This window comes from Rhea americana, unplaced genomic scaffold (genome assembly GCF_003343005.1).
Source record: "Rhea americana isolate MKP2758 unplaced genomic scaffold, rheAme1 scaffold_176, whole genome shotgun sequence".
Classification (NCBI taxonomy): Eukaryota; Metazoa; Chordata; class Aves; order Rheiformes; family Rheidae; genus Rhea; species Rhea americana.
The window spans coordinates 1,598,999-1,624,114 of NW_028185883.1; the positions used below are offsets into that span (position 1 = coordinate 1,598,999).

The 25,116-nt window shown below is 38.4% G+C and overlaps 1 protein-coding gene across 1 annotated transcript in view; it reads right to left on the minus strand.

Moving 5' to 3' along the window:
• The window catches only part of PARD3 (par-3 family cell polarity regulator), a 424,369-nt gene that overhangs the window by 304,847 nt on the left and 94,406 nt on the right, over positions 1 to 25,116 (minus strand). Inside the window, exon 3 of the mRNA XM_085301416.1 lies at positions 2,182 to 2,362. Within this exon, the coding sequence (XP_085157542.1) occupies positions 2,182 to 2,362 (181 nt within the window). The remainder of the gene's footprint in view (positions 1 to 2,181; positions 2,363 to 25,116) is intronic.

A 25,116-nucleotide genomic window follows, 5' to 3' on the forward strand; every position in this document is an offset into this window, starting at 1 on the left:
GCGGGTGCAGGTGAGCGCCAGCACCACGGCGCAAAGCCACGCTTTGGTAAGTGCTTTCGCAAACCGCTGAGGAACAGAGCCCAGCTTGCGAGCAAAAAGCACCAGAGATGTAAAACAAAATGTCTAAAATGCTATAAACCAATTTCAGATGGAATACTGTTTTTCATTTGCTAGATGTAAAATATTCACCACCAACCCTACAATTAGCTGGAAAATTACAATAATTACAGCAATTTTGTATCCCATCTCCAATCCAATTAATAGATATATGACCTTGTCAACATGTAATAATCAGGATCTGCATCTACCACAAAACTGGATGGGTTTTATTTGCTGAATAGAACTTACACAGTAAGAAGATAATTATTTGAAATACTGAGAATACCATTTGTATGCTATGCTTCGCTTCACAAGTTATAAAGGAAATACAATAGGGATATTATTTCCATTTTCAATGTATATTTAAATTAAATTCTTGAAATAGGTATGTTTAATACAGGATAGTATTACTGGACTGGGAGTCTAAGCCTGTTGTTTGGAACATTTAGAAACAAAAGATATCTATTGTCAACACCAAAAAACTAAAACATTAGCTAAAGGAACACTTGTAATCTGTATTAACATATTTATGACAAATTCTTCCATGTGTTTTATTTTTGCATGCTTTTACAAAATGTATTAAAAGAGCTGCAATTCTTATCAACATTTTAAAAAGTCTTCTGCACGTCTATAGACCTTTTTATTTCAGGGTCTCAAAGCATTTTTGGTCACTTTAACAAGCAGTGAACTGGCTAAGAGTTACATGTATGTCCCAGAATGACACAGAGGATAAGTGAGCTGACCGATGTATCACTGAATTTTATCTGTGCTATATGACTTTGATGCACTAACATCAGTGTCCTGAATAATATACCAGATAATCGTGCTAGAGAGAAATTTGTATGCATTTGTCTGTTTGAAACCACACTGTGCTGAGAACCCAGGAGACAGCTTTCTGGCTTATGCACAGAAATAAGACACCCACTTATTCTCCTTTGTTCTCATCTGCCATTATTCTTTTCCCTAATTTAATTCGGTATTCTAATAAAACATAGTTACAGCTTGAAAAGATATACTTTCACTTATATGTAAGCTAACTTTCAAGTGCTATTCCCTGTTTTACAGAAACTCTCTGTAAGAGAAACAGAAACCTCACAGATCTTCACAGAGACTTCTTTTACATATGTATTTTTACTCGATTATTTAAATATGTATCCTAATACAGCATTTTATCCATTAAAAGAATAGCTAGAGAAAAAAAATCTCTAGGGAATTAATGAAATACTGGYTAAAAATGCTTTTTCTGTAGAATATCAAAGGACTTATTTATATTAATTTCCGCTAAGAAATTTCTAGGAAGAAAATCACTACTAGAGAGATCTAACAAAAATTAAGGGTAAACCTCACAGAAGAGAAAAATTATTTCTAAAAAGCTTTTCAAAGCTTCAGTGAACAAAAGGTTAGATACTACAGATAGAGAGGRGCACAATGCTTTCTCTAACTTTTTTTTCTTGTCCGTATAGTACTTTTAACAACGGTAAAAACTGCATATGAAGTAGTCATTTAGCTCTTTTTCCCTTTTAATAAACTAAARTACTCAAAGATTCTGCCTGGAAAAGAACTGTAGATATATAATTCCTATATAATTCCTACTTCATGGCTTTGAAAAAAATCTTCTCCACTTTGAAATAAATAAAACAAAGTATGTTCCTAGCTATGTTGCCTTTTTTTTTTCTTTTCCAAAATAAATCAATGTAAATGCATGTATCACCAGGTATTTTTAGTGAAAGGTGACAAGCATAACCTTCCAAAGTTTAGTAGAAAGTACTCCTATCTAGTTTCTTTCTACCATTTTCTTCATCGTTAGATAGAATAAAACTGGCAAACTGAAATTTACACCATACGGCAACTTCACTTGGACATTTTGCAGTCATTTTCAGAGCAGGACAATTTTGAACTGGGAGTATATACAGAGCTGATTGCTGCTAAAAGCAGCTTATAACTAATTTATTAGAGCAGAGAGATTTATTTACTTGTGTGCAACATTTATGCAGTTTCTCAATTTTGATCAGCTTTCAACAGTACTTGGCATTCTCGTAAATTAAGATGAAACATGTTGAGACACTGCGAACGCGTACTTACTTGCACGGAGGACTGAAGGTGTGACCTCAATCTCACTCGTTGCTTGATAAGGCTGAAAGGCCGAAGCTGCGTTGGAACCGAGCTCGCTGCCAAAGATCTCTGGACTTTGCGTGCCCGTTGAGCTGGCGCTGGTGCCATCACCTCCATGGTGCGGATCTTGCTCATCAAACACAGCTACGAGCTGCGAATGACAAATTTAATCTACCGTTAGAAAAAAATTGCARCAACATCAAAGTGCTGTTGTAGATCAGCATTTCATCACCTCTTCCCATAAAATAGCAAGAAACATCTGTCAGTGGAGGCTCAAATCACTGTCTGGATCAGCCCAAGGGAAGGAAGCCTTYGACTGCAAAGTCCGAAGGGTCGACAGCTCTGAGGCCGGTGCAGAGGCCAACGCTCGGGGCCACGGGGTGACCGGCACCAAGCCCAGACAGGAGAAGTCACACTTTTCCTGGCAAACCACTTAGTTTTTTGCGTTGCTGGCAAAGAATATCAGAGTGCCAGTGCCTGCGCCTCAGAAGCTATTGCCTGCGTTTTGATATCTCTATAGGCGTCRTCATTACAAAGTCAAATCCTGAGCAACAACGCACCTTTATGGAATAAAGCCTTACAATAAGAAATGATGCTAATACACACCTTGGAAGCTATGAGCAAAATACAGGCCTTAAAGTGTTATAAGCACCACAAATTATCATCTACTAATTTGCTACCTATTGATGCATAATCTGTTAATAGAATTTAGGTTGTGGACTTCTCTTGCGGAATTCCACTAGCCATATTTTCAGAGGTATTTTCCTATGTTTGCAATTGGTGTCTCCAAGACGAGCCTAAAAAATCATGCACAATTTTAAAATTAACCAAGTGACTGATTTAACAGAACAAGATTTATTAAATTTGTTTCACCAATGAAAGGGAAATAGGAAAACCACCATTTTTCTGTAAATCTTAGACATTTTTCCACTATAAATGAATGCTTTTATTGAAACTTAAATAAACCCTTCCCAATTTATCTTTGGTGAACTACTGAAAGAGAAAAGGCAAGCTCTTATACACATTTAATTTTAAAACTTAATTTTCAAGATGGGGGAAAAAAGTCTTATGGTTAACAACATTCTGCAGCCTATAAATTAATCTATAATGTAATATTTGAAAGACATTTCCAAGAAAGCATTACATTCTTCTGTCCAAATTGGTAGGGTAAATGGAGCAAATCAACTTAAACCCAYGCTGATCTCTGCAAATTGTTTATTTTGTTATAACAGCACTTGAAGCTTCCTATAATCTAAAAGAATCAGATAAAACATTTTCTATATTTTTCCTGGTTTGCCCCTTCTTTTTTTGGCGAGTTTGACATCTCATCATCTTAGTGATTTTAATGTGTCCTGTAGCTGACTTGCCCAAACATCAGTAAAAATTAAAAACTGCAATTGCAAACACCAGTGGCAATGGTTTGGGAATGCAGTTTTTGGAAATCCTTTCAGACACAGATTTTTTTTTAATGACTAGTTTTGAAATTGGGCAGGGAAGTAAACCTCTGCTAGTAACTCTCTATTTAAAGCAATTTAGTCTCTGGCATGTGTGAAAAAGACAGACTGAACTGACTGTGGGTAAAAAGTAAGTGCTCTCTCCGGTACTATCTGAAAAGCAGGTAACAGGAGAGCCTGGGCAGCAGCATCAGACAACTAGAACATGTTTTTAATACACAATTCATTATTTCACACTTGAGAAACCTGTATACAGGATAGCAACAGAAGAGACTGACATCATCTAAAACATCAATACTTCAAGAGCATTAGAAAATGAACTTCCTTACATAATGAGAAATATCAATACTTACATAAACTGAAGCATTTTTTCAAAGGAAGCACACTTYACCCTCATAATACTCACTTTTATTATATGGTTTATAACAAGCTAATTACCAGTCTCCACCAACTGAAAATAAGTTAATCCATAAGCGAAAACGGGCTAGGTATCAGAACACAGCACAACTATGTATTCAACAATTCTAAGGACGAAATAGGAAATCTTCTTGTCCTTTACAAGGCAATTAAGACTAATCCAAAAATTACATTCTGTTCCTTTGAGGCCAGTTGGCAAATATTACTCAATTTATGCTGCTGTATATATTTATATATATATATATATATGCTCTACTCTAAGTTGCCTCCAGCTTTTTGCCCATTCCAACCAGTCAATCTGCAACTTTACGACTTCAGAACATCTAAAAACTAATGTTTCTCATTTCAAGCTTAGCTTTTGATTTTGTGCATTTCAAGCTTAGCTTTTGATTTTGTGCATTTTTTTCAGGTATTCACCATTTTGACAGCATCTAACCTTCAAAAGGTTTCAGTTCCACTGAAAAGCATACGAAGTTGTACAAATATTTTCATGCTACATTTGAAGCAACATAACCTATGTTCAAGCTCTAATTCTGATCAGCTCTACTTTTTATTCTATAGTAGCAGCTTTTAATTCAACACAGGTTTACAGCAGCAGCACTGCTACACTAGTTAGGAAGTTCTTTGCACAACAAAGTTAGTATTCACACTCCTTCCCTAATAATTACCTAGAAAGCCTCCAGGATGGGAAGACTTTTAACTGCATAGACACAGTGTTGGATCCTGATTTTCCAGAGCTTCATAAGCCATTCTTTGGGTGAGAGGTTATGGAAACAAGGACAGACAAAACATCTTCCACTACATCCTGATACAGAGCATTAATTTTTGATTTCTCAAATACATTTTGGTTTTCCACAACAGAAATTTTTCCAGGAACAATCTAAGTCTTATACACTTTTGAAATTCTGGAAGCCCCAAAGACACGAACACTGTGGTTACACAAACCAACCTCATTACACATACAAATCCAACACCCCGAGCAGTGCACCTGCTAGCCGCACGATAGCCATTTCCCCCGTGCACTCGCATGAAGTAATGAAAACGAATACAGAAGTGTGGGGCTTCCTCCACATGCCCTGCTCCACTACGTACATTCGATGCATTTCTATCCCACATTTCCCATGTAAAACCAGTGAAGTGATCTTACCACCTCACTACACCTCGACTGCTGTTCTGCAAGCACGAGAAACCAAACAAAACCCACACTTCTAGGGACACGTCATGGCTACCTGAAGCAGCCCCTGTGCTAGGTCACTGGACCCGCACCAGCAGGACGGAGCAGCTCCTCACCAAGAGACGCTGCGTTTTGCCAGAGAGAAAAACGGTGAGCTCTCAGTTGTGTTTAAAGGTCAAATAGATGGTATTAATTTGGCACAGCATCTAAGATAGATTACCAGATCCGCTTTTATCAGCCTTACCCTCAATGGTAAATCTATTTTGATAGGTTTTAAATATCAGATTGACAAGGAGTACATCCCCCAACCCATGGGATCTGAATCTGCCAGCATCAAAGAGCTGGCTGTATGGTTAATARGCTATGGGGAGGTTAATCACCCAGGGTGACAGGACACAGGTTTCCATTTTTCAATCACTGAACTAAAAAATTGGCAACTGAAAATAAAATTATTAGCAAACTACTTTGTTATCCTGAAACAAATTTAATAAGCGATAGTCTTGATAGTCTTAACCTAGACTGACGTGTTTGCATTTCTAATTATAATATGGCAAAAACAACAGAAAGAAGGTTTCAATACAGATCAGCATTCTTTATCAATTTAAGCTGGAATAGAAGAATCACCAATTTAAACAGGTTAAAAATCTGGTTCCTAGTATGAGCGTATAGTAGTGTTAATTTTTTAAAATATATATATTTATTAGCACTCGCAAATACAAGAACAATAGCTCCAGAAAGTTATTTAATTTCAGCAATGAAATCAGATAAACCCTCTTCAAACAGTCAGTAAGCTTAAAACTCACAATAATCCTATTTTTGAACTCCAGTGTATGAGATTCAAGTAATTTCTTTTGAACTTTGAACAAAATATATGATTTTTAAAAAGCAGCTGGATTTAGTATTTGATCAACAGCAATCTTTAGAAAATACACATGCAAGGAATTGCAGTAAAGCCCAACAATATTTCCAGTGATGAATGATGTGCTTGGGATCCTTACTACATTCTGACAGTTTTTCTTATTGTTACCATCATTCTTGCAAGAGAAAAAAAAATGCAGAAGTATAGTTTTTAAAACCAGGTACAATTTGATACGCTTCTCTTTTGACCTATAAGGTCCATTTGTAAAGTAAACAGCAAAAAGAGAATAGGCAATTTAATTAATGCGATTAAGTACAATCAAGAGAATTGCTTACAAATACTTACCTTTCTGATTCTGTGGCTTGAGATATTGAAACAAAGTTTTATACTGAAATCTCACTACCTTTGAGACTGAAGGACTGCATTCTGTCAGAGCACTGCGTTCCGTTCCCTGTAACCAATAATACATCTGACCAACTTTCCACAAAATCATGCTGTATGGCATTAACTAGCCGACCTTTAGTTCTTTCTGAAAGGGATACCACTATGAGTTTTTCCATTACTTTGTTCAAGAGCGATATCATACTAACAAGGATATATTTACCTAAATAAAGAAAGAAAAAAATCAAGAAGCATGATTGATTTCAAATAYTGACCACAGCATCCACAGCCTGCATTACAACATCTACCTTTATAACATTCCTCTATTCTAAGGTATATCAAAAATGAGTAAACACATATGCAGTCTTAATTAAAAGACTAGATTAAGTACTTGAATGTTAATTAACTGAATAAAAAATGTTCATACACCAGCCATGGATGTTTATATTTTCATTAGTTACTAAGAGCATATTAAACAATTCATCGCTATCAAATAGTGTAATTATGTCATCTTTCCCTGCAATAAAACCAGAAACCCTCTACTTCGCAAAATTTACAAGCTAGAAATTTTTGCTCTGTTTCTTTGTCTCCTCAAACAAACAAGATTGTCAAAAGACCACTTTAATTTTTTTCCATCTTAAGTGACTTTCCAAAATTTAAGAATTCTTCTATAATCCATATTGATGAATTTGATATTGTCTCAGGTATAATCATCAGCAGAAGTAAAGATTTCTCAGACTGTTATTTTAAGATCAGGTGGGATTACAGCTCTATTTTCACACCAGAAGGACAGAAAATGATCCTCTGGTTTTCATATCCTCTGCATTCACCTGTCCACTCTTTTTATCATGAAGTGAAACTACAATCGCTTATCTTTTTGATTGATTAAAGACCATTTAAAAATTCTTTTTCTACTCACAAGGATGCCTATCTGATGTTTTCATACAAGGAAGTCCCCAATTTGTTTCAGTGTTCAGAGATAAACTACTCTGCAGTTGCTGAGTAACCAAAAATGCCTCGATTCCTCTAGCTGCGCTGTACGTTTCCTCTCCTAGCCCATACAACACTTTCCAGATGTGGTCTTCATTTTCACAGTTGCTCTGCTGGTCTGGAATTGATGTTGCATATCTTCTCCTGCAGGATGACCGTTAAGGTATGAAATTGCCTTTGACATAACTGATTTTTTTCCTGCTTCCAACAGAATATAAAGCAAAGCATTTCTACAACGGCTTGGAGAAACAGTAGCATTAAAACTGCTGATGGGGTGTTGATGCTGACAATAATTCTTGTTCTCAATTTATGCCTAACCCAGAGAAAATCTTGATTCTAATAACTAAACAACTTTCATAGAAGACTTTGGACCTTGAGGAGACAGATTTGGATGGTCCAAATAAGGTTCTAAAATCTAAACTAGCCTGGTCAATATGTTTCCAGCTGAAATGGCTATTTCAAGACTATTTACTTTAAAACTTGATGTCAGAAGGCTAAGCTAAGCCCTTTCCAACAATTCCAATGCATAGTCTCTTTCTGCATTAAYTTTTAGACAGCCACCTGATCTGCTGATGTGAGAGAATTCAATTTGTATCAAAACTCAACATACACTTTGGCGTGCAGCAAGCACCTGGAAGGAGGACCTGCAGAAGGCTGGCAGAAGATTTAACAAGGCCATGACTGGYATTCTTTCCACAGCAAAAAACTTTTCCAGGGTGTTATGCAGTCTCAACAAAACCTGTGTGCTAGGAATCAGCAAGTCTCATATAACTAAATATGCCTTTCGCAATGAGCACAACCAAAGTGTATTCTAAGGGAATATAAACAGATTCCTACAGCAACTTTTCAGACTTGGCAACATCCAGGTGTAAGCAAAACATTCTGCATGTTCCTGAATCAATACCACAATGCACAATACAACTAAAAAKCACTTGTTTAATATGGCCCAAAAGTAAATCAAATTTCAGCTAATGGCACCTCAGACTCTAAAACATCTTGAAATACTAACAAGTTGCTTCATGTGTGAACAGATGAGTATAAGAGGAGAAAATTTAAAAAAATCAGGAAAATACTTAACAAGGTAGTAGCCAATTATTATTTAGATATGAAGAAAACTAACTATGAAAACAATTTGTAGGCTTTCTGATGACTGAACTGACTTTAATGACTCAATGGTAGRCCTAAATACTTATCATTCCTTGAGCTTCACTCTTCTACATGGCTCATTAAAAACCTATTTAAATATAACTACTGTTTCAATGGTCTGGTAAGAGGAATTACAGGGGAAAAAAAAGCTTTATAACGAATTATGCATTACTGCTCACATCTAAAGAAAAAAAGAAAAAYCCCCAAAAAACAAAGAGCAAAACCCCTGCAGCTTCTAAGAGGCATTCTGTGCTATATGTCGAATTTCAGTGTCCCCTCAACACAACTGACACATCACCCAACGTTTTAAAAGAAAAAGGTCAAATACACTTTAAATCTTAGACAAACTCAAATAAAAACAACAAATCTTTGTAATATCAAGAAATGATCTTTACTTAATTCTAACTAATCAATATCAGTCATGGTCAGACATATCTTTCAATAATTACATTTCAAACTGATGTAGCTAAAATGGACCAAAACAGCCTATATTCTTTTAAAAATATTACTACAATCTATTTGAATTCTTAACTTATAACCAGAAGTTCTTCCAAAAAAATAAATGAATACAAAAATACAAAGGYCATTGTAAGGGTCAGATTCTACTATCAGATTAACTCTTTGTACTAGGTCTTATGTGAGCCATACAGAAGYGTAAGTTTATATAGAAACATAGAGTAACATCAGCTGGAAGGCACCTCTGGAAATCATCTACCCTAAGCCTTGCTCAAAGCAGGGCCAGCTAGATCAAGCTACTCAGATCTGTCCAGTAAAATTTTGAATATTTCCAAGGACAGACACTCTAYAACATCCCTGGGCAAGCTGTTCCTGTGTTTGATCACCCTCATTTTARAGAATTTTTTTGCTTATATTGATTTGAAACTTCCCTTGTAACAACTCTTTCCTCTTGTACTAGTCTTGTGCAGACTGAGACAAGTCAAGCTCCATCTTTTCTGTGGCCGTAGAGGGAAYGCCATGCATTGGGCAACAGCACACAACAGTACCAAAGGCTTCTCTTCTTCAGGTTAAACCAACCCAAGTCTCTCTGCCTCTGTGACCTCCAGCATACTAGTCATCCTGGTGGCCTCTGCTAGGCTTGGTCCAGTACGTCAACGTCTGTCTTGTACTGGGGAGGCCAAAATACTCCAGAAGGAGAGGGGCATAATCACCTACTCAGCCTACTGGCTACACTTTTGCTGGTGCCACCAGGGCACACTGCTGCTTGCATGCAACACGTCATTGCGACGTGTTTTCCCGAAGAGCTGCTGCCTGCGCTGCTRCACAGGGTCTTTCCAGCCCTGATGCAGGACTCTGCATTTGCCTTTGCTGAACACAATCCCTTGAACACAGTTTGCCACCTCAAAAATCTATGATGTAAAATAATCCCCACTGGAAAAAATATCATAGGTCTAATTGAAAGTCATTCTCAGATCTGCTGACTAAGTAAATACCCTTTACTTTCCCAGCTCAGCATAACAAGTTAAATTATATTTGCAAGTTCAGGACTCATCTATTACTTCAAAGGATTCTTTGATTTTGCAGATAGTTTAAGAATCTTCTGCTTTATTAACTTTAGGTCTAAGAAATGATTCTGAAATAAATAAATAAGCTTAAAGTATTGCTTTTGATTATTTATTTTCTAGAGCGCTTTGATCTGAGAAATTCTAGAATCAATATTAAATTGCAGTCTAACCTTCTCCCAGCAGGGATTAAATGCAGTTTTAGGTACCATACTGTAAGTTCCCAGGCTATTTTTAAAATGTGATTTTAAAAATACATTTTTTTTTTTTAATTTTCCCTCCTTCTTGCAGCAACCCTCCATTGTTGAGCTAGAGACTGAAAGTCAACATGGTTATGACACCTTGGCAAGTACTTTGTGCATATTCTGACTGAATTGTTTTCTACCTGGCCTCCGTGGTTTAAGCCAGGCTGAAGTTTAGACCAAGAAGTAGGATAGCTGCTAAAGAGTGTTACAGTCACTGCGTGGCTGTTAGAAGTAGCTGCCACGGAGCTCCTTGTCAGGTTGGCTGGATCTGCTTTTCCATTCCCTCCGGCCTAYGGTATAGCAGATATACCAGGCCTACACCAGGTATGTCCCAAGAGTCAGTTGCCAGCCTCCCTGTTTAGTCTGCCAGCTGCCAGTCAGCCTGGAGCATGCACAAAACGAGTATTCTGCAAAGTCCTTCTGAGCTGCTCATCCTGCCAAACCTACTGCATGTACACAGCACGGCCAGTACCAGAGCAGGATGCTGGCCACTGTCACCAACCATCTCCTGCTGCCCAAGATGACATCTACCTTTGCCATCTCCTACAATCAGATAACTTAGACAAATAAATGGCATCCCTGGCATGTGGAAAGTGTACAGAAGCAGTCTACGTATCCTGAAGCTGACATGACTGGAAGACAACTAAAGATAGAGGTAGATAAGCTTCTTTGAAGTAGGGCATATTCACCTGGGCCAGGAACTGCAAAAGCTCTAGTTTATGACATTAACTCATGCTCCTAAATGCTGCATTTCTGCTACTTTTAACCAATAACACTAAGGAAGGCTCCACAATCGGTATGAATTAACTAAGGGTCCTTTCCTTCTCAACAGAGTTAATAACTGAATTCAACCATCACTGGTACCAGAGGGTATTAAGCTACGCCCAGCAAAACGGAGGGCAAATTCCACAGTTGTACTCTGATCTCTKGGAGGAAAGGTTTAGCCATCCAAACTCCAAGAAGTACAAACATTATATCACTGTAATAGTAAATTACTTGATTAAAATTATAGAGGAAAAGATTCCAGGGCACAGAACTACTAAACTGGGATTGAAAGAACAGAGAAAAACATTCTCATTCTCTCTGTCTCTCCTCCTTTAAACAATCTCTTTTAGTTTTTTTTTTCTTACATGCTTCTCAGCAAAAAATGAATGCATTACAATCAGAAGATGGATTTTTGCAGTTGATATAGTCCCACCTCACATCAGAAAAAAAAATGCTTAATTCCATACTCATTTTGGAAATGAGAACGACCAGGGAAAATACCTCTGCCTTAAAATAGAAAGTTTTTCAATCATGCTTTTTTGTCATATGGTTTTTGTAATGGGCTGTTTCTTCATTGACAATTCCTTTGAAAGCATGTAGAGTACAATGCTATGATGTTATTTCTTTAAATTCGCCATTTATACAGAGCAGACTTCTTCAAAAACCCATGTGTAAAAACAGTCCTCTTATTCAAGATTCAAGATGTGCTCTGAAAAAATTACCAAAGAATATGATTTGCAATGTTACCTCTTTAGCTCATTTTGAAAAGAAACAGGAAAATATATACCTATTCTGGCTTTAAAGAGATGCATAAAGAAATCATGGTTAAAAAAGAGAGTGCTGTGCTTGCAAAGTAGGAGCTACACGTCTGAGTGCACGAATAARCCACTTTCAGCTCTTCCACTTCTGCTCCTTCAGCACAAATGAATGTATGTGCACTACACTCAGGGCAACGTTGTTAATATTATTTTGGAAGCTATGCACATTTTTAGAGTGCACTATAAAATTCTGTCTCCTTTTCTGAAGGGGGCAAGCTGCTAAAAGATACCCTGATTGTTCCCCATTCAGCTGAGCTTGTGGGTATGAGATGACTCTGCAGGTCAGCAGACTTCAAGTCAACAGAAAGGACCATAGAGGAGTTCTGTTTTTATTCCTGACATGGAGGTCAGCAGTTAAGCAGTGACGCTATGCAGTAAGTAATCCAGACACTGAGGTTATTAGAGGGGCTGGTGCCACATGGCAAGATATATTGCTGAAATAAAGATGTATTAAATCTTAACAGTTGTCTCAGCTGTCATGGCGAGCTGCAGTCCTTGAGTACTGAGAAAAAAAATGGTTTCAGAAACCTCAAAAAAAAGAAGAAAAAACAGTCTTTCAATTCCTCTGCTACAGGATCAAAACAGCAGCATTTAAAATCTAAGATTATAATTTCAGCTGAAGTACAAAAGGTATCCAGTTAGTTAAAACATGGACCAATCTTCTCAAGCTTATTAAACTTCAAGAAAATAGATCTTGTAAAATACAACTGCTAATTTTTATACTATGTGCTGTTCAGTGTAATTTGCATGCAAAAGCCAGGAGAATGTGATTAAAAATACCCATCTAGAGACACAGACGAAAAACTTCAAACATTTCCTGATTCCCTTCTGTTCCACTCATTATTTCAATACCTCACTACAACAAAGGAATAGATAACACTTGTCCTTGACATTAGCCTAAATTATCTTTAGTGTGCAATACAGTATCTATTAAATTAGGCCTTTTTTTAAATCAGCTGTCAAGGTTTATTCAAAATGTAAAACTCTATGTACCTTTTGCCTTTAGTATAACATTTTCTTTTGTCACAAGAAACTTTTCAGAGACCTTAAAAACAATGAAATAGGTGTATTTTTTTTTTTTTTTAGTTAACTTCATTATCTAGTATTAACAAATGTCAAAGAGACAATTCTGGCATTTTAAAACAACAGTCAATAATTAAATTCTTCTTTTTCTGCATAATAACAAGAAAGTCAATACATTAGGCAAAAATTCATGCCTCCCTTTAACAGGTCTCCAAAAAAAGTCTTAAATGTAAACAACTGGTTGTTCCCTTGCGAATAACATTTTATATTGAGTATTTTAAAATATAACAGCCATGAAAACAATGTAACTTAACTTACAGTTCATTAGGACTATTCTTATAAAACACATAATAAAATATATAGTGCTGTTTTGGGAGCTACCTGTGTTGGCAGAGTCCATAGCTGTGTTAACCAAGGTGCCTGCAAAGTACTCAGAGGTTGCTCCTTTCCTGTGGCAATCCCGAGACGTTGTCCCTGGCTCCCCAAGGCTGGTCTGCGACTATGCATGGATCTGGGATGTCTTTCAGCAACAGACCTTTGCTAGGTGACTGAGGGTGCTCAACACTGGAACAGGTTGCCCAGAGGCTGTGGAGTCTCCAACCTTAGGGAAATATTCAAAAGCCATCTGGACACAGTCCTGGGCAATGTGCTCTAGGTGACCCTGCTTAAGCTGAGGGGTTGGACTAGGTGATCTCCAGAAGTGCCTTCCAACCTCAACCGTTCTGTAATTCTGTAATGTTTCAGAGGGTAGAAACGAGTGAATGCCAACAGTGGCTTTCTTCATAAACATCTCTAGGATTTCTATCATTGATAGGACTATAGTAACCTCTGCACAAAGGAAAAAATATAAAGATCCACATCTAGAAATCTATCATGCCCAGTAACCTGCTAGGAAGAGATAGGACCTGTGTTTATTTCACACAAGACAAGTTTGGCGACATAATAACTGATCCCAAAGACCTTCACTCAAACTGGGGCTCCTACCACCACAGTCATTTCTGAAAAGCTCTGAGGGCGGCTTTACAAATCTAACTTGGCAGCTAAGGTTGCAGAAAGGCACCTCCCTTGCTTACTCCTGTTAAAATCAGTAGAAATTAGATACCAAGACATTTTTGAAAGTCTGCTTTTAAAAGCTGTCTGATTATTTTTCAGATCTGACCTTTAATTGCTTTTGAAAACAAACACTGACAGAACAAGACAGTAGGAAGAAACAGAGAGCAACAGCAGAGGACTTCAGAAAAGAATGAGCTTGTTAATACCATCACATCCAATTTCAACACACATTCACTTGAAATCAAATGTTTTTGTCTCTGTGAAACATAGGACTGAACAGAAAAGTACATTCCTAATATTTCTCTAACAGTCCTTTGCACCAGAACGTGCGTCTTCGTTACTCCGCACAGAGCACTCCTCTACTACACAGAGCTCTCCCTTTATGTTGGGATCCAGCATGTTGGGCACCTACATCACTAGATACACTCCAAAATTACTTTTAAAAAAAGATTTTTCTTTCTTTCTTTCTGTCTTATAACACTCAAAAGAGAAATTATGTTTGCATGCACAACCATTCCAAACTAGGGAATACTGTATTGTAACCCTTTAGCTTGATTGACCCCATAAACATAAATGCATTTTCCAATAAAAAATGCAAATAAGTTATCCAGACTGAGCAAGAAGATATAAGCTCTGCCCAGGTTATCTTTAACCTCTGGACAAGGACTTCACTGGACACTTCTGAATAGATCCTTTCCATTCTTTAGACACCCTAATTCTTCCCTGTCTCCTCTGGGCTGCTGTAGCCTTTGTTTCTCCTCATTTTTTCTCCTAGAGGAATTAAGGTTGTAAGTAGGTGGCACTCCATAGTGGGACACTGGACTACACTGTTTGAAGTTTCTATATTTCACACTGAACTCAAATATTATTGTAGGCTTATTAAAATCAATTATGATTTTATCTACATCAAATGATCATTACACTGTCAACACTTATCTTTATGATTCAAAAATATGCAGAACTTAACATCTTTTGTTGAGCTGGCAAAACAGTATATTCAGTAGTAACTCTTTTTCATTAAATTTTGCACAACATTAAAGCGTGTGTGGAATCTGATCGCCAAGGATTCCATTCAGAAACATCCTACAAAACAAGTAGTTTGACTTACAAAGTAAAAAATTACTTATTTTAAACGTATAAACATATAGATTATTCTGAATAGCACTTAGTGAACTAGAGGTGTTCTGCTTCAGTTATAGTTAATAGAATTATTTTTGAGTATAAACTGGTAAAATTTAAAGGAAACTATCTCATCACTGCACTTAGAGAATAATTTCTATGTAGGGCTATACATATACATATATAATTCCACGTAGGGATAAAAATAGTAATTGCTTAGCTATTTCTTTAGTCATTGCAAAAGAAAAACAGTTGTAGCAAAGAGAAAGACAAAAATTCCTCTGAGAAAGAACAACACAGATAAAAAGGGGAGAGAAGATTCTAAAAAAAAGGCCTTAGAGACATAGCAAACTCATGATTGCTATAATAGACAAGGCTTGAAATTAGTACCAATTTYTATTCTGTTTTAACTCTATCAGTTTTTTAAAAAATAGAAAGAAAACCCAACAACAACTTCTTAAAATGTGTTCCAACCCCCTCCCTTAAAAATATAGAAGTGTTTTAAGACCAACCAAGCACAAAGAAAAGTTTCTTCCCGCTCCACAACACCTGGGGGATGCATGGCTGTCTGTATGTGGCTATGTCTGTCCTTGAAAAGTRGCTTGCATTTGGAGTGGCTTGTTTGCCAAATTTCTTCCCTTGGAAAATTATATAAAAAAAAAAAAGCAAATCAAAGAGCGCTCACTCTGCTCCTAGACTTACAGCATAGTTAGGTGATTATATCCTTATCCGTTTATCGTGTTTTATTAATTTAATGTCCATTTGATTAAGGTTTGGTGATTCTCTGGTGATTTGCAACTATATATTAAAAAAGTTTTGCTTAAAAATATTTTCAGCAAACACAACCACAGTCAGAGCTGACAGCAGCTTGAGGACYGGCACGGTCAGCTATGGAAGGCAGGGCAAACAGCTGGGGGCACAGGGAGGGAAGGCGAGAGGGGTAATATTAATACCACGGAGAGCATCAGTGCAACTGCGCCAACTGGCTGTTCATYCTCTCTTCCCTCAACTGCCGAGTCCCGTTGCTCGGGCAGCCTCTGCTGGTGCCTTCCCTAGGCCTTTCTCCACGGCAGCTGTCACTCAGCCCCTTCCTAAGGAACGCCCCATAACGATGTTCTCTGGAAACCGGAGCATATCTAGAGAATTCAGTAAATCTAGCTAGCCATTACACTCGAGAATCGAGGACAGTTAATGAGAACTTGAACATTAGACACAATCACACAATCACTGTTTCTCTATGGCTTTTCACATTGGTGCTATTTCCAGGAAATCAGGATGCTTAGTTTTTTCTTTCAAGTTTCTTTACTCTTTTGCACACCTCACTGCCCTGTTTCATAAACATTCTCCATAGGTTCCAGTGCCACCTAGAACCTTACTCTCAACTCTTCTCCTCTAGCCCCCCCCCCAAAAAAAAAAGTGAATTCAGCCTGGTTACCATTCAGGTAGAAGCCATTTCTTCAGCAGCTCCAGCCACCTTGAAATAGTGCTTCTGTCTCACTGTATCATCAAGTCTTCATTTAAATTTTAAATGATCTGAAAAAAACATCTTTCCTTGTACATATTTCTGCTGCCAGTCCTTGCAACTGTATCAACTTTTTGAAAATATTTTGGGGGTGCAGTTTGCAATTGTGACACTATACAAATCAAGGACACATTGCATAAGGCTGGTACAGGTTGCTCTGTAAATTATGCTGTCACAAGTGATTAACATTTAAAAGGACTAAACAGAAGAAGATAATGCTTCCAAGATCTGTTTTTTAATTAAAACATCCCAGTTATTAATAATAAAGGGAAAAGAATAAAAATGAGAGAGAGCATGGCTTCTAAAGAGAATAGTGTTTAAGTTTTTCATGAGAAGTCACCTTTTCTGATGTGTAATATCACTTTTAAATTGCCTGAAGACCATTTACTTATTAAAACAGTTCTACCCACACAAATACAAGAAAATGCACATATAAACAGAAACGTTTATACAGTCATTACTTTTTCAAATGTCCTTGTTTTAAAATAATCTTGCACCTCACTGAAAACAAATCCTATTTCAGACTCTTTGTACCTAATTGCTATATCCCAAACGGTTTCTCTACTTTCCAAAATAATTATCAAATATTATATCATCTACACTAAAACAGTAAAAGGGCATTCAGCCCCGTAAGTACCTAAAATTAATAGTAACTAAGGTGTACAGCTTTCACACATAAATCAAACGGTCTTACGCATTCTGACAGCTCCATCTAGCCACAGCAACACAAAAGTAACTTTATTCTCAGCAGAATGAATTAATTTACATTTGGCATATACCAGCAATTACAGAAGCCCTTGTGGWCAAAAGTGTTGCTTCCAGAATGACTTTACTGTCGTTAACTATTAGGTTAACACTTTCACAGTTGTACCTGTGCTTTAGGTTCCTTGGGATTCAGAGAAACATAGGATCAGAAAAGTCATGTCTTTAAAGACCCCAAAATTAGAGCATCTGGATAATGTCTGGAACAGATGCTGGGATCAGAACTTGGCAGGAATTCATAAGATAGGAACCTCACATATCCTGGGGAGAACACAGTCCAAAATGGAATATAACATAAAAATCCAAAGTGCAAAATGACAGAGTGGGAGAAGGGAGATGTGCAAACATCTGATGGAACAGATGAGCGAGAATAATAGCAAAACACCAGCTGCCAGCACCGGGGAAGAGAGGGAGCCGTCGCTCTGAAGCACTAGCGCCAGCACGCAGATCCGCAGCTCCCGGACCCACCGCTCCCCACCTACGGCCGCGGCCAGCAGGAAGGATGCTGCTGATCTGCAGCCAGGCCCACCAGCAGCTGCCTGCGGACTGCTAGAGGTTGCATGGTCAGAGTGAAGAGYAGGTAGCAAATAATAAATAACTCTTCTTTAATTGTTCCATCCATGGCTGATAGTTAAAATAATCTGAAATTCACCTTTTTGTATATGCTGGAGCATTGATTTCAGAAATAGAATAACACACTTCTTTCACTGGAGAAYACAGTGATGCTAACTCCAGGTATACAGCTTTAAGTTGTTATACATGAAAACRCTAAAATAATTTGAGAAAGGGGACTCTCATTTCAGTACATTTTCTTCTTCTTGTCCAAAATGTCAAACATACTCAACTGAGAGAGGGTAAATAAACATCAGACCCATTCAAGTGGCCCAAGTTTCAGAAACACAGAATGACAACAGCACCTTCAGAGTTCAGAAAAATGCATTTTTGTTACAAACACATCCCTGTTGGGTACTGAAATATGGTTTATTTATACCTAACTTCAGGTATGCAGGTTTGCACTGGCCTTGTAGTCCTATCGCTTGTTAACGGAGTTTGAGGCAACTTGCCACATCACCCTGTGATGAAATTCTTTATGGGAGGTGACAAAAGGCTAAAAACAAAGTTTTAAAGCATTCTGAGTTGTAACTAATACAATTTACAGATCACTGATACAGGATTTTTTCCTTAAGCTGATCTAAATCAAAGTGTTAAATTCTGCTAATTTACTTAAAGTGTTAAAGGTTCAAATCCTATGCTGATTCTCATAAAACTCCAAATAATAAATCCTCAAGGTTCAAATATGGAATAGTTTCATTTTATACATAAATCCACAGTAACTAACGCAGCAGAACAGGAGATTAATCCTTGAAGGTGGACTCGTGCGACTGCCTCAAGGTAACAGCAAACCTGTCGGGTGGCTCTGCCTGGACGGGACGTGCTCGGGGAGCTAGCCCCAGCTAACAGGGCCACGGGGCCGCAAGCGGGATCGAAAGCTCAGCCCAAAGAGGAATTCTGCTAAATCCCCTTMGAAATCACACGGGAAAACTGCAGTGGCTGCTGCATGTCAGAGCTCCTTTCAGCTGGCAAAGATCAGCAGCGACGAACAAAAAGAGCAGCAAGGAAGTACCGTCCTCGTGCTGCCTCCTCAGCTCAGCGCCTACTGCCAGTCACTTCACTTTCTTCTAAAAAGAACCTCTAGAGCAAGAATAAAGATCCCATACACAGAGAAAGAAAAAAAAAAAAGGAAAAAAAAAACTTTTTTCTTTTAAATTAAAAAACAAATTTTCACAAGCATGTATCTATATTCAGGCCATGACAGCAGAAACACTACTAGAACTTAAGAATAAATCAGAACTGATTTTAGCATTATTTTACTATGTTTCCAAGAAGGACTTAGCTTTATTCCCATCCATTCTGGATGTTTTGGTACAGATATCGGGGGGGGGGGGTGAATACTTTGATATCTGAAATGCACATTCAAAGATGGCACCTTCAACACCACTCAGACGTGAGATGAAAGTGAACACACAGGTGTATTTATGCAAGGGAGGAGGACCACAAGYGTGCAGAAAACCCAGCTGTGCCGCGGCGCTGCAGCAGGCAGCCGACGAGCATCACCCTCCGGGCACGCGCGTGGCACTGGCATCACGAGGCGAGAAAAAACCCCCGAGTGGGGAGGCAGGAAGGTCGCTTATGGCAGYGCAAGAGGCTGACAGATTTCCTATTCCACGGCAAAAAAATAAAAATGGATATTGGAAATGGAATAAATGGAATTAGACTCAAGTTCACACATGTTACCAGCGAGAAGATAACAGCGATATATCTCAGAGTCAGCAAACACAAAGCAGGCCTCACCCTTCACGGTGGGATTTACCAGTCATTAATTTATAGCGGAAATTCAGGGAATGACTCGTGCTGAGGCCTGGGAAAAGCAGTTCTTTCTTTTGAGGCCAATTAATCCTGCCTCGTGGAAAAGCTGCCACAGMGCTCACCCCCTTCCTCCCCCGCCGCTGTCAACGGGCCGCGATCTTCGTCTACGTTTTTGTTCGTTCTTCATCTGTTTTGTAGCACTGACAGAAGTTGAATTTGTGAGTCTGTGATGTTTATTTTGGGTYCGTTATGAGCTATATGCCTTCAGTTAGAATTTAGCACACCATATATTGAAGATGTAACAAAAGCTTGATGAAATCCCCTTGGCCGTGAGCTATCCTCAGGGGAAACCATAGTGCCCAAGCCACTGGTTGAAGCTCCACGTGAGGCTGTTTAACTGCTAGTCCCACTCTACTCCCTTCGCTAAGACTCAAGGCTCAGAAGGACTTTCTTCTCCTGAGTGTCCAAATGCCTGCAGTTCGAGGGCAGCACATGAGGCTTCTTGTAACTTGCTCCAAACCTAGTGTCTGCATTGGTAGAAGAGACCACGGACCTTGTGTCAGTCCCCTGCAGAACCAAAGGCACGAGGCACTCAGGAGGACAAGTGCTTTTCAGAACTTAATTCTGGCAGTGTTTCAAGAAGCAAGACGACCACACACGTCCATCTGCATCCAAAGATGGATACTAAGCACACCTGAAGTAGCGCAGGCTGGGTGCTTCCCAAAACGGGTGCTGGGTCGACAGGAAGCGCAGGGCCTGGCCTGCGTCCCAGGGCTTTGCSGAGCTCAGTCCTCCTGCACGCAGAGCTGGGCTGAGGAAGAGCACAACCCCCCGCAGCTTACGGCACACGAGTGGGACAACACAGGGAACGGTGGGTGCAGAAACGCAAAGTATGCTCATCTTTTGAGAGCACAGAACAGCTTGGATCTGTCACCAAGCCTCTCTGAAACAAAGCGAAAATAACTTTGGAGGCTTGTGAGCAAAAGCAATAAACAGTTTAATATAGGCTGCTCTAAACATCGCATTGGAAGCACATTAGAATTTAATTTACACTTTCTTGATCCTTATAAATCCCATTTAAAACTAAAGTACTTTTCTATCCAACTTCAGGCAAACATCTCACAGAAGAAAGTCCTGCATCAGAGCTTCTGCATTAAGATTTCCAAAATTATTTTAGAACGCTTAAATGTGCAAAGCAGAGTTCAATGAAATAAAGCTACATCGAAAGAGCCAAAATAATAAAAGACATTTAACAGCAGGCTTGCCTTTTCACTGTGTTCACTTTCAGCCTAGAAATCAGTAATATTGCAGAACTCAGCAAACAATGCCTCGGGGACTAATGGCATCAATTAAAACTTTATTAATGTAACCAGATTTTTCCAGACTTCTTGAGTTTTATAAAATCTTGAAATAAATATAGCAAAAGTAAAACATTTTAGTGTAAGATTTCCATACATTTCCTAAATTAAAAAGCTGAGATGATAAAAAAATTCACTCAAACGCAGCAAACTGCAATTAATTCTCAACAGAAACATATATTATACCTGATATTTTTTACATTATAGAAACAAACTACAAGAAGAAAGGTTTTTTATCTATTTTCATAAAATCTCAAATATATCTCATATGTAATTATGCCAGGTAGCAACAGCTCACACATAGTTAGTAGAGGCTACAATTTTTCAAATTCCTCTTGCAAGGTCCACACACAAAGTATAATCAGGCAAGAAAATAGCTACAAGCCACAGTGTTGACATAAAGCATTTGAGGGTGAAGCCTGAATGGATGCTTCTGCTTCTTCTTTCYGAGAGAACTCAATGACTGAGTTTGGAAAGCTTGGATCACCTCTCATTTTCTGCCTTTTTTCCACCTAGCTTAAAATCAAGGATCAAATTCAATATCAAAGATTTGAATCAGTACACCTGCTCTGCTCCCCAAAACAAGGCAATTTGCTAGCTAGAAATTCTTTCTCCCAGAGCTAGCGAAAGCCCAGCATGGCATAACTCTCCTGGGGAAAGACTACGCAACATGGAGCCAACGGGAGGCCTAAGCCTACCATTTAACTCTTTGGTCTGAGTGACTACGCACACTAGTTGACCGAGGACACTGATCTGGGCTTCCCAGCCAGAGAGGAGCCTCCAGACTGCCCACTGTAAAGGCACGAGACTCATGTTTCTGCTAGACAGCCATTTATTTGCCAGTCCCAACTCCCTTCAAAAACAAAGAAAGGAGAGATGACCAACATCAGCACRTGTAGGGACACTTCAAGAGGAGGATGGCTAAATGTAGGACCAATGACCAAAGCCTACTGCTGGTAAATGGAGGCCATCTGTGATCATMTGCTGATAACTCCTTATTGAGGTGTAATCTGCCAAATACAAAGAGGAAGAACATGCATAATTTTACTTTTTGTATTAACTAAGTTGGTTATCTGTAAAAGACACTGACTACTGGTGGTTACAAACTGAAAGGTTTCATGTGCTATAAGGAACGTAAGTTGTGACTATATTTAAGCTATACTGCTTCACTGAGGAGAAAATAACCATTTCTACCAGCATCTGGTTGTAAATGGCAGCTAAACCTAAAGCAGTATCATTTCACAAAATGTAGTGCAAGATAAATGTTTCTCCGATGCTCTAAAGCTTAGGATCTTGAAAGAATGCTAGCAGAGCAGCATGCCAGCAAAGAGCAAAAAGTACTAAATAGCTTGTCACCCATGCAGTATGCAGACATATGTGTGGTACACATCATCTGTGCACTAAATATAATCCTCTATGATCAACTAGTCTCATTTAGATCTTGTTATGCAGCAGACTTAACTTTGCAATTTGACCTTAAGATTCAGCCATAAAACAATTGACTGAACTTCATCCTTCATTAATATTTTCCTGGGAAAATGCTGTTTAACTTAAATTAAGAATCTTAGTTTGGTGTCYGAAGTAGCTAGTCTGCCTCGACGCCCCATACCAGCAGAGGAATTTATAGTGCCTAACCCTGAATGGCCCTCTGGAGGACAGTAACCGTCTCCCGCTGACTGGATACATGAGGATACTAGCTTAACTTTAGCACAAATCACATACCTAAATTCAGGCAACATAAATACCCTCCTGTGTTACTCAACGCAGAGAYATTTGAGAAATGGAGAGTAGCAGCTAAAAACAGAACATGGTAAAATCCCACTAAAGAGCTGTACTTCCAATTACTAAATTACTGGATGYTAACAAAGATGACAACTATCATCAAATACCATTTACAACATATAAGAAACAATACATCTACAGAGGATCTGTTCAGAGAAGAACAAATATTGCRTCAATCATAGTAACATCACATGCTGTGTGTCATCTTATCCACATGGTCTAAATCAAAAAACAAATGACTAGAAGTCTACAAAAATAACATAGAATATTGACGTGACTTAACACAGGTCCACTAGTTTCTTCACAGATCAAGCCAACTGTTTAAAAGCTCATCTAAAAGAGGGAAGCAAAGGGTATACATGAAGTGCTTTTAAAATCACGCAGTCTATGATCAGCTCTTCATCTTGAAACAGCATCAAAACTGTACCAAAATGACACAATAGGTCATTTTTCGCATCTTTGATTCAGCAATTTAACCAGAGTTGACTGTGCTCAAGTAGCAAATGAATAGGCTACAGAATAAAATCTGGACAGTCGGATGTCTTTAGTCTCGAATACATGAAAAGACCTTAGATTAATGCAGCTTGACAAGTGTCCAGCTGCATTAGCCACAGGGGCAATCAATGCAGTCAAGTGTTTATTGATGTCCTACAGACTATGTGGAAAGCTGCAGAGTCATTTTAATTAAAACTATAAAAGTAAGTTAGGAAAAGTCCTGTTAAAAGTATTCACAATTACCAAACCTGTGTACATGACATATGTACCATAATCACTGCCTGCAGGTTATACYGTGAACTTGCAGATGCGTTAACCCTCAGGAATGATACGCAGTCTAGATAAAAGCTGAAAACAGCTGTAACAGGCTGCTTGCCACAGATTCCTTGAAAATGTCACCCAAACAGCAAATAAATTGATGATTTACCCTCCGAGTACTTCGTTACATTTGCCTTTTCTGGCTCTGCTCCGTCACCGAGTCCCCCACTACGCTGGGCTGAAACTGCCGTGTGCCAGGAACACACAGAGACAGCCAATTCCCATTTGCAGGTCATTTTAGWCACAACCTAGTAACGCAACCAAGTATAACCTATGTTCCTCAGTGAATAACCACACTTAGCATCCCGGCTATGCTCTGACAATCAACCTGGAAAGAATTTCTTAACTAGGGCAAGGCTGTCATCCCAGTTCTGTAGAAGACGTAAGGGACTGCAAAAGCAGGCAACTGTTTAGATTTAGGATTTCAGTCCGTCTATTATTAACAATCCATCTACTTTGTTCTTTTGAGATATGAATTTTATCAAATACTTTGAAATCCCATGCATAGGCCATGTACTATTAATGACTTACAGTCAAAAGCATTAGATTAATTAGGTGACTAAGGTAAGAAGGGATTTAGGCAGCTGACGACGAGCAACAAGAAGCAAAGCAATAAATGAGCAGCAATTCCTTCCCCCATGCCCTTGCCATCAGGCAAGAAATCAGGAACACATTCTGATGTTTTGCAACTGGGCAACCAGAAAACAAACAAAAAAAATCAGAGTAAACAAACATATATTGCATTTCCTACATGCCACAAACCAGTAAGAGCTGAGAATGACAGGTCTGCCTTATTGCTACAGTCCTGTGCTCATGATGGATACATAGCTACATCACTTGAAACATAACTGCTCAAGTCACTGCACGCCTCCGCACATATGCCAGATACTCCTCGGATCTCAGGATGAACTAGTCTATATCCCAAAGTCAGGCTCCTCAGAGTCTGAAGCACACTACACAGGCTTAGGATGCCTACACAGATACCACTACCGATACACACCAAGTTGGAGCTGAAAGCAGTCAATTTTCTGACACCAGATGTCCCAGAAGGTGTATGTCACTTTTAAGGGTTRTACTTCACTTCAGACTTTTCATTAGCATTTAAATCTTTTATAACATGGTCAGAGAACAGTTCACACCTCTCAATATACAGGAAACAACAAAGCAAGTGATGGGATCTTACAAACAAGTGGATGTCTGTGTTCACAAAAAAAGAAATGTTTCTGTAATTCACCAGCAATTACCAATCTAACCCCTAGCTTGTAATATACCACTGAAAATAAATATATTGCTTTTATTTTCCCTAAAATCAACCTAACTAGCTCTCGTTCTTTCAT